The 16,261-nt window shown below is 43.5% G+C and overlaps 1 protein-coding gene across 1 annotated transcript; it reads left to right on the top strand.

Annotated features, from left to right (window-relative positions):
• LRIG2 (leucine rich repeats and immunoglobulin like domains 2) lies at nt 38-16,184 on the top strand. The gene is made up of 18 exons (XM_021376974.1): nt 38-202; nt 1,254-1,325; nt 1,775-1,849; nt 2,276-2,410; nt 2,989-3,132; nt 3,266-3,409; nt 3,900-4,043; nt 4,285-4,428; nt 7,249-7,329; nt 8,136-8,207; nt 8,336-8,404; nt 9,140-9,303; nt 10,347-10,667; nt 11,965-12,246; nt 12,677-13,126; nt 13,598-13,747; nt 14,315-14,596; nt 15,233-16,184. Exons 3-18 carry the CDS (start codon nt 1,779-1,781, stop codon nt 15,460-15,462), a joined length of 2,883 nt encoding a protein of 960 aa, XP_021232649.1. The 5' UTR covers nt 38-202; nt 1,254-1,325; nt 1,775-1,778; the 3' UTR covers nt 15,463-16,184.

A 16,261-nucleotide genomic window follows, 5' to 3' on the forward strand; every position in this document is an offset into this window, starting at 1 on the left:
CGAGCCGCGCTCGGCCTCCGGGCGGTGCCGTGGGGCTGCGGGGCTCCGCGCCGCGTTCTCCCGGTGTGCGGCGGTAACACCCGCGGCGACGCACGGCCCTGCCCGGCGTGTGCCCCGAGAGCGGCGTGGGGCAGCGCTGCTAGCGGCCGTGAGAGGAGAAGCGCGGTTCAGCGGTGAAATGCAGCTAATTTCTCTCGAAATGGTCCGCGTTTAGAAAAGTGTGAGGGTATCTGAGCTGAGCGGTGGGCGGGGCAGCCCGCGGTGCCGGGCGGTGTGAGCCGGGGCTGCCGGGGGGCAGCGGGCACGCCGGGGAGCTGGGCCGTGCCCGGGCGCGGTGCTGGCACCGAGCAGCGTTATGCAATCCCACATCTGCTGCAAACAACGGCTCAGCGCGTTCTCTGTTGTGGCTTTCAGGATTTTGGCACGTGGAACGCGTTGGGGGGGGGGATGAAATTTTTGTTCCCGTCTGGCAGCTGTAGCGGTTCTGAATCTCAATGAGCTATAATGCGTAAAAGCTGTTTGAAATTAATCAGAGCGTTTTTTTTTTTCTCGCGTCGCAAAGTCCCAGATGTGTTCTCCCCCCACAGCTGTCATTTCAGCCATCTCCAAGGACCGAGGCATCCCCTTTCTCATAGCTCTGCCAGACTGCTTGCAGTGATGCTGGCAGTGTGCTTTGGTTTTTCTTGCTGCCAGGAAAGCACCTTCGGAGCTTGCTGTCCTGATGGAAGCAGGCAGCTGTAACTGCATTTTTCCTGCTAAATTACACACGCTGTGTGGATAACCAGAGGGTGATGGGGAGCAGAGAGAAGTCAGGGACTTAGCAAATGCTCTGTGTGTCTGCATTGTAATGTTGTTCAGAACTCACCCCATGAGGCGTTCTTAGTTTTTGGCTTTTTCAGGGCAAGGGAATGGTGTTTGGTTCTGTTTGGAGCAGCAGCTTCAGCAGTCCAGTTCTCTGTATATAGATCATGCAGTGCTTTTCACTTTGTGTTCAGCTGTCCATCAGTCTGCTTCAGACAGGACAGCAGCAACGAGGTGTAAACAAGTCAGCACTTCTCTAATGTGAACCAGATACGAAATTTCTCGAAGGAGGAATTAATGAAAACTTTAACAGAATCATCCTAGTCAACCGTCACAGAAGGAGCATCTTCCTCCGTTAGTGAAAGAGGAGTTGTACGCATCAGAAACACAGTTGAAGTGCACATCTTTTCTTCATTCCCGCAACCAGAATAACTTTTCTCTTTGTTCTCTAGGGATTTAAGTCATAATCATATACTGTCATCCAACTGGAGCATCGATTTGCCTGCTCACACGCTGCAAGAAGTGTAAGTGTTTTTCCTGATGATAAATTTTCTGCGTAACTGCATGCCTAGATAACTGGTCTGACGTGCAAAAATACTCGATACCAGTTAATTTAGCATGGATGCTTTGCTGGCAGCGTGTTTTATGTAAAACTGATTTCATAAAAAGAAAACTTACTCATAAAAGACGAAGCCCGATACTTGTAAAAAGAAATGAGACATTTGTTTTCACTCTGGTGAGTTATGAGTTAAAGAGAAGTAATGGTATCCATTAAAAATGGTGGAAACTGATGTGCCTCACTGTGAAGCTTTTCAAGTTATTGGTTTTTAAAGATTTATACAATCTGCTTTGTCAACTAATATTACTAAGGTGAAATTGCTAAATGTTTGGTAGTGTGTGTTTTCTGCTGTATGCATATAGAAGGGGTTTTCTCCTCTTGGAAGTGTCAGTAAAGAATTCTTTTTTCTTTAAGGAAAATGAATTACAATGAGCTAAGTGAAATTCCTTATTTTGGAGAAATGACTTCTAATATCACCCTTCTCTCACTGTAAGTAACAGCTCATCTGCTTTTATCTTGTTTAACAAATGGGAGAATTGTGTCAGTGCTTTGGGGAGTACGTAAGCACTCTTTAAAGGAGCACACATCAGGGAGACAATTGAGTCACCCTGAATTACCAATGCAGTGAAGTCAGCTATGGCAGGCAGCTTTGAAGGGGAGGGTTTGGGTCTCAGAATGACACTTCCCACAGGGAACTGCCTGATCACAGACCCAGAATTTGAATCTATTTGTATGTCAGGGCAGCAAATAACTCTTGGATTTTCAGTATTGCTTTAGGAATGAATGTTCTGAAGTGTGCACTACATTTCCAACTGGGGAGATGCACTAACCATGCTGATATACAGCATCCTGCTTCAGATGCGCAGCACGAAGGATGGGATGTTTTGGGAATCATCTCCTGCTGGTGTTTTTCAGGGTGCACAATACTATTCCAGAAATAAATGCTGAGCAGCTCCAAGTTTACCTTGCGTTGGAAAATCTAGATCTGAGTTCCAATCTTATCTCGGAAATTAAAGCTGCTTCTTTCCCACGGATGCAACTGAAGTACCTGTAAGTATGTGGTCTGTTGTGTCTGGGGTTCCTGGCAATAATATTGAATACCTCACCTGCTCTAAGTTACTGTGTAGGGTTTGAACTGGTAGGAGCAAACGTGCCTGGAATAAAATGATTTTCATAGCAATTCATATTGTTTTTTCTCAGATAGTATAGAAAGCAGTAACAGCTGCTGTCAGAGTGCTGGTAGTCAGCCAGCAGGGATGTGGAATGATTTCAGCTCATTTTATGTAGATCCTTGTTGACACTGATATTTTAGATATCAGGAGAAACTTCTTTACGGAAGGAGTTGTTAAGCACTGGAACAGGCTCCCCAGGGAGGTGGTTGAGTCACCATCCCTGAATGTGTTTAAAATCCATCTGGATGTGGTGCTCAGGGACATGATTTATTGGTGGGTTGTTAGGGCAGTATGGTTAGGTTGTAGTTGGACTTGATCTTGAAGGTCTTTTCCAACCTGAGCAATTCTATGATTCTGTGATTGTCTTAACCATGCCTAACTGAAGCATGGGCCTGTGATTTTGTTCATAGAGTTCTCTGTGTTTGAATATGCCTCTTTTCCTTCTTTCTCTCTTAGGAATCTGAGTAACAACAGAATCACTACCCTAGAAGCAGGCTGTCTGGACAACTTGTCTAGCTCTCTCATAGTGCTGAAACTGAACAGAAATAGGATTAGTGTGATTCCACCAAAGATCTTCAAACTGCCTCACGTGCAGTTTCTGTAAGTAGTAGTCTTGAAAGCTCACAAAGATGCTGCGTGCATTTGTGTTGTTCATCGTGATATGTGTCCTTGGTGATGGCAAAATGTTGGTTATCAATTATGTTCTAATACTTTACTCTCATCTTCATATAAGGGAACTGAAAAGGAACCGGATTAAAGTCGTGGAAAGTCTTACATTCCAAGGCCTGGAGTCCCTGAAATCCTTAAAAATGCAGCGCAATGGGATTAGCAGACTCATGGATGGAGCATTCTTTGGCCTCAATAGTATAGAAGAATTGTGAGTATACCTAGCACTAGAATTTCTCATAAGGATTTTTGGGGTGAGGGTCAGAATCATGTCCTGTTTGGCTTCCGTTACACCAAGGCTGTGCTGGAACATTGATGAGCTTTGGGGATATGAGTTTTTAGATGTGCATTTTCCCATTATGTTGGTGTATCTGGTTACTCCAGAGGCAGAAGGATACTGCCTCTCTATGCCACGTGGTGTTAGCAAAAGATTTTATTTAAGTAATCTTTTAGAACAGAGACTGCATTTTCAGTTCTGCTGCTGGATTGCTGTAGCCACTGCTGTTATGGTTTTTTTTTTAATATCCTTTTGTTCATTCTTGGTTTCCATTAAATGAACATAATCATGCATTTCAGGTCCTGTAGTGTTAGTGTAGGCTTAGTGTTAGTAAATCATTTTGAGATCTACTATGTACAATTTTGCAAATAAATATTTCATTGATTATCTGTTTGGCAAATGTTTTTCCTTCTATTTTCCTTAGAGAACTGGAACATAATAACTTGACAGAAGTAAACAAGGGCTGGCTGTATGGTCTGCGGACATTGCAACAACTCTTCGTTAGCCAGAATGCCATTAACAAGATCAGCCCAGATGCGTGGGAGTTCTGCCAAAGACTTGCTGAGCTGTAAGCCCTGGGCTGCTTTTCAGTGGGGATTTTGTAATGCTGCAAATAACATATTGGATAGCACAAATGTAGTGAGTTGCTGAAGGAAGTACTTGACTTCCTTGCTAAGCCTGTGTATTTTACTTATGAAAAATAGGTGTTCTGTTAGGAATTAATCAAGATTCAGCAGCTAATTGTTTGATAGTGTCTTTGTAATAAATCCCCTCCGCACTCCTCTGAGGTGCTTGTCCAATGCTTTCAGAGACCTGTCCTACAACCAGCTAACTCGCCTCAGGGAGTCTGCCTTTGTGGGACTTGGTTTGCTGGAGGAACTGAACCTGGGAGACAATCGCATTAGTCACATTGCTGATGGTGTCTTCAGAGGTCTGACAAATCTTCGAACCTTGTGAGTACGGAACTTTGCTCATAAGAATCTCATTTCAATGCAGCAAAACTTTTTGGAAGTGAAGCTGACGAGCGTTGCTCTCAGCAAGGCTGAGATCAGTGTTTTGTTGTTCTTGTGTGCTGTCCTGCCTCGGATACAGCAGGGCCGATCATCATTTGGTGTGCTGAGATAACAGAACCTTGGCACAGCTAACACAGATCCGCCACTTAATTTGAGTGGTGGTAAGGAGCGATGCCTTGATGACCTTGGGCGCTCGGTTGGGTACCATACCAGGTATGAGGAGGATAGTCAGCTTGCAGAAATGCCAGTCTGGAGCTTTCTTGATTCCAGGTGCTTTTCTTAGGGTTGGAATGGGCGATGCTGTCGGCCCACCCTGCACATGTGCAGGAGTCACGGCACAGCATATAGGAGAGGTGTAGGATTACTCCTTTCTACCAGAGGCACAGCTCTGTGTTTGCCAGGACCTTTGTTACCAGCTGGAGCTGTTCAATACTGCTGACAGGACCCAAGTATTAATTAAAAAAAAAAAAAAAACTCAAGTAGATCCAAACCCTTATGATCATCCTAAACAAAGATAGTTGGGAAAGGAGTGAAAGTTTATAACCTCTCTGTCAGTTCATTAAATAAATGCTTAAATAAGCAAACTTATCAGAGCAATTTATGTAAGCAGTCAGATTCTGTTAACCTTAATGCAACCTTTTAATGAAATAATTAGAACTAATTTCTTAGATTTAGAGGAGCATGAAAAAAGAACAAGAGCAGATTAATTAGTAGGTTTTCCTGAGCTCCTCAGGGGCGATGAACAGCTGAAAGGGTGCAGTCTGCTTCAGGCTGGAATTTTGCAGGACAGCAGCTCCAAGCATTCGTGCCCAGCCAAGCAGAAGGAGCAGGCTCCTCTGCTCACACAATGAGGGGCTTTTTTTGGGCAGCTCACTCATTTTACGAAGCGGTTGAAGTAGTGGAGTGTGAAAATACTTCAAACAAGAGGTACTGTGCTGCTGTCAGATTGCTCCTGTTGTTGCTTGTATATGATTTGTTTCAGTGCTAAGGCTGGCATACGTATTTGTATGTTCAGCTCCTGCTGCCGTTCTGCAAGGTAGCTTTAATGACCAAGAACAAACTAAAATCTGTATGTAAAGCACAAGGTAATAAGAGCACAGTAAGAGTAAAGGTGTATTGAAGAACAGCACTGAAGTTTTGAAGTTCTAAATTCTCAAACATTCATTATTTCATAATACTGTAACTTGGCATTGATGCCGCTCTGGACTTCGTAATATGAAATTCTGAAGCAGACCTGGAGAGAATTCAAGAAAATAGTTCAAATCATAAGAATTAGCAACTTGAGAGTACATTTGGCATATTACTCATCTAGTCATTTTTCTCATTAGAATTGTATCTGTATCCAGTACATTAAACTGAACACATTCCAAAGAGGAAAACACCTGAATGTCAGCAAGAGCTAAGGCTGTGTTAAAGTCCCTGGGGTACTTGACTTGTGAAATCACAAGCACTCCTTTCTTTTTTGTCCTAAACTTTCCAAGTACCTGTATTGCAAAAATGACTCCTGCAAGGTATTAAGAATGAGGCTTCTGCCTGTCAAAGTAAGGAAGTGCGATACCCCTGACACCATCCTGGAGACTCTTCCAGGACAGCAATATTCACACTTACAGTCTCACCCAAAGGAATATAGATCCTGCCTTTTTCCACCCTTGCCACGAGGAAAGTAGCATTATATGAGGTGATACATACAACTGTTTGCATAGCTAGTTTTGTGTGTCACGACATCTTTGGCAGGTCCATCGAGCTGGGGCATGTAATGATATCTGATGAGGTGTGATACAGGCTGCTTTTCGTCATTGTATCTTCCTTTAAACACATTTGTCTGGAAATTCTTCTGTGCACAGTGGTTTTAAGGCACAAAACTGGCTTTATCAGTAGAAACTCTTTGCGCAGTCCGTGCCATTCTGGCTGAAAATTCTACTGAATTTATTTCACCTTCTCTCTAAAAAGCATTTAATCCTTCCAAGACTGTACTGCTCTATTGGTTTTACTGCTTGGACCACGCTGTTCTGTGTAAGGGTCAGAAGAGCTGTGCAGAGATCAAACAAATCCCATTAGCTCGTAACAAGATTTGTGTGCAGAATATCAACTTCGGTCTGAAAATCTACTACTTTGTGCCTGGCAACCTTGCTCCATAACCTGTATGTAATCTCTTAATATGCTAATGCTGTTAGAAGCCTGTTGCTGAGGAAGGTTAATGCTGCAAGCGTGTTGGTTAACTCACTTGCATGAACCAACTTGCTGCAGGAGCCTCTCCCAGCTCCTGGTGAATGATCCATCACGTGAGGGCTGCTCGTCAGGCTGGGTCTTTCCTTAAATACCATATCAAGAAATTGTTCTTCAGAATTCATTTGTGGCTTTGTCTGAGGCACTGATCTTTGACACATCTATTTTCCCTTGCGTGTCTGAAGTGGAATGTTCATCTTCTGACAAACATAGTAAAAGTTCAGAGACCTTCCAGGTGACAGTGTAGCACAGAATCATAGAGTACCCCAAGCTGGAAGGGACCCATGACAACCACTGTGTCCGACTCCAGCCTCCTAAAAATTTAAACATCTGCCTTGAGAGCGTTTTCCAAACGCTTCTTGACCTCCAGCAGGCTTGGTGCTGTGACCACTTTCCTGGGGAGCCTGTTCCAGTGTCTGACCCAGAACACCTTTACCAGGCCTATATAACAGTAAGTTCCCTTCCATAGCTAAGCACTAGCAGTGGTCACAATGATGTTGCAAGGTTTGTAAGAAGACTCTTCTGCTCCTGCAGGGACTTGGGGAACAATGAGATCTCCTGGGCCATAGAGGATGCGAACGAAGCATTCGTGGGACTCAGCAGGCTGGATAAACTGTACGTATTACCAAACATCAGAGTGACAGTGCTTCTGAGAGGCAAACAAAAGAGGGAAAATGCAAAATACTAAGTAACTGTGAATGACATGAGTCAGAAAGCCTTTCTGATTGGCAGCTGTATTTTCTCTTCTATGCTGGGTCATCTCACTGTAGATTTGGGTTCCATGTTCATGGCCGTGGGATCTGGGCAGCACTAGATCACGTTGCAGGACCAGCTGGAAGAAATTAGGCATTTGACTGCAGCTGTTACTGAATAGCTTGCTCTTGCTGTGTGGTGACTTACATTTTGTGCTTTAGTTTGGGTAAAACTTACTGTTTCTCTGAAAGGAGGAAAAGAAGTATTTTTGAGCAAATATGAAACAGCATTCAATTAGCAATTGAATTCAATTACTTCTCAGTACTTTGGCTGTGTGCTCTCTATTCAGTGCTGCGTGCTTTGTAGGAAGCTAAACCATCCTGCAGGCCTGCAGACACTGTTTATGACAAACAGTGAGTGTGCAGTCTCATGTGGCAGATTGGTACTAGGAGCTTGTTGCTCCCCTCCCAAGTTCTGTTTACCCCTGTTCTGTTCTGCTGCTTTAATTGTCTTCTGGCCCATTTCAAAGTTAAAGGTGGAAAAGAAAAATACTATCCTTAAGAAAATTAGTTGGGCCTTAAATGACTGAATACTATTTTTTGAGCTTAAACTCGGCTAGAATGAAGAAAACCTTTGTTAAACATCTTAGGGAACTTCTTTAGAGTCTTATTTATGAGCTCACCTTGACATTGACTGCTTTCTGGGCTTTGGGGGTGCTTGTGTTGCAGAATCTTGCAAGGAAATCAGATTAAATCAATTACGAAGAAGGCGTTCTCTGGTCTTGAAGGACTCGAACATCTGTAAGTACTTTGCTCTGCAGAACTCCTTGTTGTTTATTGCTTTTGATCCTGTCTTCTCTCTCAAATCTCCAAAAATTTAACTGAAGGTGGCATGTGAAATCATACCTACCCATTGTTGTTCTTTGCAGAGATTTAAGCAACAACGCAGTAATGTCCATCCAAGAAAATGCATTTGCCCAGGCTCAACTGAAGGAGCTGTAAGTTTATGACAGTTCTTCACAGTTCTTACAGTACTTACTTTTGTGAAGAATCCATCAGCCGTTGTAGAATTGACTGAAGTACATCCCACTCTTATACGAAAGAGTTAAAGCAGTGCTAGTGACTTATCAACTAAAATTCATTGGCAGTATGCTGAGTTTGGTTTAGAGCTTGACAAAATCTGTACCTCTCTTTCCTTAGTTGTAATCAGTACAATTTTTTTCTTGCAGCGGTGATCTGTATTTCAGAATAAAGGATTCACCAGGATTTTTGTCTGGGAGGGGAGGTTATCAAAATGTACATTTTGCCATCTCTGTTTTTGGGGTAGGGAAGGACCTTAAAATTCACAGCTAGACAGAAGTCTTTAGTTGCTCTGTGGATGCTTAAGCTGCTAGAGCCTCTTGTCATCTTCAGACGTGTAAAGTATTATAACGTGAAGTGACCTTCACACCCAAGACTAATCTTGGTGTAACACAGTTGTCTCTATGAGGTAAAGTCTCTGAATATCGTATCATCTGTTTTAAACTGCTATCCAGTTAGTCTTGGCCATATGGACTGTTAGTCTGCAGGGCCTGCTAGTCTGAGGAAGGTAAGAGGCACATTTACACATGGGCATAAAAGAATACTGTAAATCTTATCATTTCTGAAAGTATATGCTTTAAAATTGTTCTGCTGTGTGAAATCACATGTGAGAGCATGAAATGCATGAACTTTATTTTGCCTCATTTCTGCAGGATTTTGAACACCAGCAGCTTGCTCTGTGACTGCCAGTTGAGGTGGCTGCCCCAGTGGCTCACTGACAGTCACTTACAGCAGGCTGTGAACGTCAGCTGTGCTCACCCTGAGTGGCTGGCAGGGCAAAGCCTTTTCAGTGTGGACCCCGATGACTTTGTCTGTGGTTTGTATTCTTGATTACTTTGGGCATCAAAACATAGTAACACAGATCTGTGCAGGTATCTTTTCTGAAACCAGACTGCAGTGCTGCTGGAGGTGCTTGGTCTGTGTAATTCTGTGAGATTGCTTTGTTTTTTGTTTAGATTACTGTTAAAAACTGGTTGTTTCCATTTCTCCTGTGTATGAATGCCTTTTGCTTTCTAAGAGGTATTTGGACCTTTATTTGCTCCTCTCCATACCAGCAAGGCTGGGGTGGTTAATGCTCTGACATATTTTCTAATGCTCAGTATCTGGAGCGTTTATCTGGTCTGTGTGCTACCACAGTTCCAGACATAAGCCTGTTAATTTCTGTAACCAAACTGTGAAATGGAAAACTGAGAGACTGCCCACAGTCGTGTGTGAAGTCTGCAGCAGTGCTGGAAATAGTATGCTATTCTGTTTTCCAGAGGAGTAGTCTAACAAGTGTTGCTTTTGCATACATAATTCTTTGCTTGTTTTGATGGTAGAGGATACAATAATCACCGTGTAGGCACAGACATCTCCTTCTCCATTCCCATGTTACCGACGTTGAGCACTGTGTGCCTGTGAGAATGTCTCTGCTGTACTAAGAGGTGTCAAAGTAACTGTGCAGATGAGATAGTGTAAACTGCTTGCAGTGCTTTGCATTTGTGTAACTTGAAAGCTTTTCAGAATATTTAAACTGCCTGTAAATAAATCTGTTCTTCATGAACGAACCCAGCTCTTCAACTGAGCATGTAATCTAAATAGGGCAAGTTCCAGAAAGCTGTAGGAAAGAAAGGGCACTACTCAAGACCATGATCCTGCACCGACTGTTCTCAGTGCTTCTTCTGTACTCCTACCTGTGGTTCTAATCCTCTTTCACAGCTTGATTTCCAAATAAAAACAGCTAAATACGTGCCTCCCAAGCAGGACATCTGTTCCTGCAGCTTTCATTCTGCTTACGCTTGCTTTTGAGCGAGTTTTCTTGCAATATCAATTGCAAAAAGGAAAAAGGAAAGTAGCTAAACTTGGTGCTTGTATTTCCAGATAATTTCCCTAAACCACAGATCCGAGTGCATCCTGAGACCACGATTGCTCTGCGCGGCATGAACGTGACCCTGACCTGCACTGCTGTGAGCAGCAGTGATTCACCCATGTCCACTGCCTGGCGTAAAGACAGCGAGGTGCTCTATGATGCAGAGGTTGAGAATTTTGCCAGGTATCAGCAGCAAAATGGCGAGATTGTTGAGTACACCACTGTCCTGCATCTTTTCAATGTGAATTTCACTGATGAAGGAAAATACCAGTGCATCGTCACCAATCACTTTGGCTCCAACTATTCCGACAAAGCCAAGCTGACAGTTAATGGTAAGTGATAATGGTGATGGAGAAGAAACATTTTTAACCTAAAGGGGAACGAGTCTGTTTCTGACATTTCCAGTTTGATTATAAAATCTGTTAGGATCACATAGTTCCCAATTAGAGCAGGCCCAAAGTAGCCTTGTGATAATGTCTTGCTGGAATTTAGACATATCAGATACCTTTTAATAAAGCAGGAAAGAACTAATATTTTTAGTGGAAGGCTTTCTGTTCACTTTTGAAAAGGGGCAGATCTGAAAGCGTGGGAGATTATAGCACAATTAGTTGTTGATCTGGCTGAGTGGAAGTAGAGGTCTCTTAAACTAAAAGCTCCCTCTGCTGTCTCTTCATTAACTAGGCACCCTTCCCTAGGTAGAGAAGATTGAACAAAACAAGTAGCGTGTGGTACTGGAAACAAACTGAAAAATCAATTTGTGAATTCCATATTTTTTTATTTTTTTATTTTTTTTTAGCCAAAATGAAGGGTTCCTATTATTTTGACTTTGGAGAAGGGAGTTGGGAAGACTTTTACATCAGCTAGCAGCCAGCTGTTCCCCATGATGTTGGAGAGCAGAGGTGCATGTGCTTTTTCTTTTGGTGACATAGAAACAGGTACAGCAGACTTCAGCTGTGGAGGTGGAAGTTCACCTTCCCTATTACCAGGGAAGAGAGAATGGCTTGGAAGGGACCTCAGGGATCATCAAGTTCCAGTTCCCCTGCCTCAGGCAGGGTTGCCACGAGCTGGATCAAGTACTTGGTCAGGTTGTGCAGGGCCCCATCCAACCTGGCCTTGAATCCCTTCAGGAATGGGGCATCCACAACCTCTGGGCAACCTGTTCCATTACCTCACCACTCTCTCAGTGAAAGATTTCCCCCACTCCTTTAGTTTAAAACCATTCTCCCTTGTCCTTCCACTACCAGTCTAAAAAGTTGGTTTCCCTCTTGTTTATGATCTCCCTCTAAATACCAGAAGGTAATGAGGAATCCCTGCAGCCTTCTCTTCTCCAGACTGGCCCAGCTCCTTCAGCCTGTCTTTTCCTCCTGAAAAGTGTTGTCCTGCAGATCTTAAATAAACACTATAGATACTATACTTAGATATTATATTTAAATTTGAAGGCTAGGCTTTTAGAAATGACCACGGAAATGTAGTGCGGCTCTTTAGAAGAATCTCCTTTGAACAGGAAGGAAGGCAGGTGTGTTTCAGATTTGTTTGTTTTCAGGTATTCTATGCTGTGGAGCTTTTGCTGCTTTTTTTTTGTTTCCTGGTACTGAAAATACCAAAGCTTTAATGTCTCTTTTGATCCAGAGCTGCCTTCCTTCCTGAAAACCCCCATGGATCTTACTATCCGCACTGGGGCTATGGCCCGACTGGAGTGTGCTGCAGAGGGCCACCCCACTCCTCAGATCTCCTGGCAGAAAGATGGTGGTACGGATTTCCCTGCTGCACGAGAGAGGAGAATGCATGTCATGCCCGAGGATGATGTGTTCTTCATTGCAAATGTAAAAATAGAAGACATGGGCATCTACAGCTGTATGGCACAGAACACTGCTGGTGGTTTGTCAGCAAACGCTACGCTGACTGTGTTAGGTAAGAGACCTGCTCATCTCTGCTGGCATGAATCATTTAACTTCTGCAGTGATGGTATAGCTTTATCTGTAAGTAGCAGGCTTAAGTCCTAAAGAAAGAAGTTTAAAATATGAAGAAAACAGTTTCTTCTTCCTCTGGCTGTAGATGGTATTCTGTAATAAGGAAAAGGAGGAGACTGTTGTTTGCTCCCCAAGTTGCACCACAAACAGCCCTGTCCACCAACATGCAAATTTAAATGTGCTGCCTCTGGAACAACATCTCTAACTGCTTGGCAGGGGTTGGGGGTGTTTGAATGCTGACTCCTGTGCTTCATTGCTCAAGTTTGCAATCAGGTTGTAAGACTGGATTTTTCTATCTCATGGAATACGCAGCGGGGTTGCACAGTGAAGTTATCTTACGGTTGTTCTGTTTGTTTTCTCCACTGCTACAGAAACTCCTTCCTTTATCAGGCCCCTGGAAGACAGAACAGTAACCAGAGGTGAAACTGCTGTCCTGCAGTGCATAGCTGGTGGCAGCCCTGCCCCTCGCCTCAACTGGACTAAAGATGATGGACCTTTGACAGTCACAGAGCGGCATTTCTTTGCTGCAGCCAATCAGCTCCTCATCATCGTGGATGCTGGGCTCGAGGATGCTGGAAAGTATACGTGCATTATGTCCAACACGCTGGGCACCGAGCGTGGTCATATTTACCTTAATGTGCTGGCTTCCCCCAACTGCGATTCTTCCCAGAGTGGCATTGTCCACGAGGAAGATGGCTGGACAACAGTGGGTGTTGTGATTATTGTCGTGGTTTGCTGCGTTGTGGGAACTTCCCTGGTGTGGGTTATTGTGATCTACCACATGAGAAGGAAGAGTGAAGATTATAGCATCACTAACACAGGTAGGGTACCGCAGCGACACGCTTCGCTCACATCTTTAATCCAAAGCACGAGTGGTGAAGTTTCTGGTTTTGTTACAGCTGAATAAGATGAAGGGATTGAAGATTTCCTTTTAAAGCCTCTGAAGGGATTTGCTCAAATTCACCTTTCAGGTGAAGAGGCAAGCGTGGATTTATGTATTTATTTTTTAAATGTCAGCAGTGCATTTTATTTCTTGCACCCTGAATTTGCTCTGCATTGAGGAGAAGCACTAAGGTTTGGAAATGAATATTTGAATTAACCTAGAGATGTCTTTAGGACCTGAAATAGTGTGTGTGAATATCTGCTGGGGCCCTGTTAGTTTTGAGCTAGCTACATGGGTTTTTCATCACTGAGGTAGAGAAGAGATAACCGTGCATGTGCTGAAATTCTGTATGCATTTTTGTTAATGTGAGTGCTGTGTTAACGTCATCACTGTGAATTCTTCCTTGCAGAGGAGATGAACCTACCTGCAGACATTCCCAGCTATTTATCCTCCCAAGGAACTCTGTCAGAGCCTCAGGAAGGATACAGTAACTCAGAGGCAGGAAGCCATCAGCAGCTCATGCCTCCAGCCAGTAGCTACGTGCACAAAGGCACAGATGGTAAGCAACGTCCTCACGTGTACTGCTTGCATTCAGCAGGATGCCAGTGCACCCTCTAGTCCTCGTAGCTGGCAGCAGTGTTGCACAATGTAGGGCAGTACTGCATATTAACATCAAAGGTGACTTTTCTTAGAGAAGAATTGAGGTTGCTCATAAAGCATCCATTGAATGTTTTGAGTTTGAGGCATCTCCTGTTTTTCTCCTAGTATTTACTCTCTGCGATCAAAGCTGCTGCATTCCATGCAGGGAGTGTAATCTTTGGTCTTGACAATATCTGGGTTCACATCTGCTCTGAGTGCCTTTGCATACGGATGTCACGGCTGCCATCCTTCAAGTCCCAGAGTAGTGCAGTTGCCTCCTGAGGCTTCTTGATTCATGGTTTGTGATGTGCCCAGCAAGGCTGCCTTGCCATTAGAGAACTCCCAGATTCACTGTCGAGAAAGTTTTGTGCTGCTCCTTTCCTTGGGCATCTCAGAAGTCAAAGATCACACTAAGAAATGAAAGTCAATGGGAATTAAGCGTTCTTGTCCTCTTTGAGAGCATTTTTTGTTCCTTCCCTTTGGTCAGGTGGCACAGCACCATTGGTGATCTGCTCAGACTGTTACGACAATGCAAACATCTACTCCAGGACACGAGAGTACTGCCCCTACACCTACATCACAGAAGAGGACCCCCTGGATCAAACTCTCCCTAATCTCATGGTGCAGATGCCCAAGGAAACATACACAGCACGCACCCAGCATGAAACCAGTGCTCTCGATAATCTTTTAGCAGACAGAGACATGTCTGTCTTCCTTCCCAGCCATGACAGAATAAGTGAGAAGAAAATCTCTTCCCAACAGATTAATGGTGAGTATGTCCTTTTCTTTTTTTTTTATTTCTTTCCTTTTTTTATTTTGTATTTTCTGCTATCGCTGACCTTCCTTGTGCTGCCTTTCACTGTTGGTTCACTGCTAATTCTGCAAACACCGCAGTTTGTGGAGTGGTTCATCTGTTTATGAACAACTTGTTAGCAGAGCTAGCCCTCAGTTTGCATGCAATATGCAAGAGTTGAAGAGGACGATGCTACAAAAGATGTATTTCGTAGTGTGCAGTCCATCTCTTAAAGCTTGTGATGTGTGATCCCTTCCATGTCTGTTAGTCCAGATTTAAAACTTTACATAGGAAATACATGTAGCCATTCTGTTGGAGCTGGTTTGAGTTTTAGATTGCTCCAAAAGAATTATTTCTGTAAATGTATTGGTTTTGTGTGGACTTTTTTTTTCCAGCCAGCCGCCTTAAAAATTCACACTGAAACTGCATGATGTTTCTGGTTACTGTAACAAATATTGCTGAAATGAGAGCGCATCCAGTAAAGGATGTTCTCAAAAACGAGGACAATAACCTCAGAGGGAGGTTGTTGCTAAACAACACAACTCAAAAACTCTAAAACTTGAGTTCATTTATCATGAACCCACTCCTGTTCGTCCTCTGTTTCTTTTGCAGAACCCTTCCAGCTTCCTTTATGGGGAGTAAACAAAGAGCTAGCTCTCTCCCACTCGCACTTTCTGCATCAGCAGTCAGCTCGTGAGGCCCCGCGACCTCTTCGAACTGAGGGCATTATTGACAGTGACCGGGAGCAAGCTGCTTCACCCAGACCTTTCCACAGGTTACGTGAGCATAACTTTGATTTTAATAGGACACGGAACATTCGTGACTACAGCGAAACCACGTAAGGCACGAAAATGAAGTCTTGGAAGCTAATCCCTATCAGCTGACTTCTTGTATTTACTACCTCAGGACGAACCTCTAGGCCAAAGATGCTTTAGGACGCGTTGTCTGCAGTTACAGGCTCCCTAGGAGGAGGTGGCACTGCCCTTTGTGGGTGGATTCGTGTGTGCTGGAACCCGGGGCAGAGCGCACGGTGATTAGTGATTAGCATTAAAACATGGATTTTTCTGATGCTGGGTGCAGCCTTTGTGTTGGTGCACTCTTTGAAAATCTCTCAAGAATGCATAGCTATTTCACACCACATTGTCTGCTTGAAAACAAACGTTCAGGGCCTCCTTGTGGAATTCCCCAGTAATTGTAAGCATAAAACTTGTGCCCAGCTTTTTGTTCCTCGTGCTGTTGGCAGCCGTTTGTTACCAGTCTCACTTCAGGGTTGTTTTCCCCTCTGAAAAACCGAACTCTAGTTGTAAATAAAGTTGCATTTATAAATATTTTGTATACACTAAGCATATAAATGCGTTGGCTGTAATGTAAATATATTTTTTATTATGCCAAAGTATGTATTATAGTGTTGGTCTTGACAGCTGCATATCAAGCCATCATTTGTTTTGTGGGATTGAAAGCTTGTTTCTGAAGGGATGAAGATGTCTTCACTTTGGCAAGAAGTGAATTTGCTATAGGTACGTAACGAAACTGTGATACTGATAAATTTCATTGTTACATACAACTCTGTGTGCATTGAGCTTGGCTGACCTGGCTGCAAGCTGATCCATTTCATTAGCAGAATTCCAAGTCTGACCGATT

This window comes from Numida meleagris, chromosome 25, assembly GCF_002078875.1.
Source record: "Numida meleagris isolate 19003 breed g44 Domestic line chromosome 25, NumMel1.0, whole genome shotgun sequence".
NCBI lineage: Eukaryota > Metazoa > Chordata > Aves > Galliformes > Numididae > Numida > Numida meleagris.

Bases quoted from the DNA above. Each gene is read 5' to 3' on its own strand.
- LRIG2 (XM_021376974.1), top strand. From the start codon at position 1,779: ATGAATTACAATGAGCTAAGTGAAATTCCTTATTTTGGAGAAATGACT. The intron at 4,429-7,248 runs GTGAGTACGGAA...CTGCTCCTGCAG, and splicing joins CTGACAAATCTTCGAACCTT to GGACTTGGGGAACAATGAGA. The intron at 7,330-8,135 runs GTACGTATTACC...CTTGTGTTGCAG, and splicing joins CTCAGCAGGCTGGATAAACT to AATCTTGCAAGGAAATCAGA.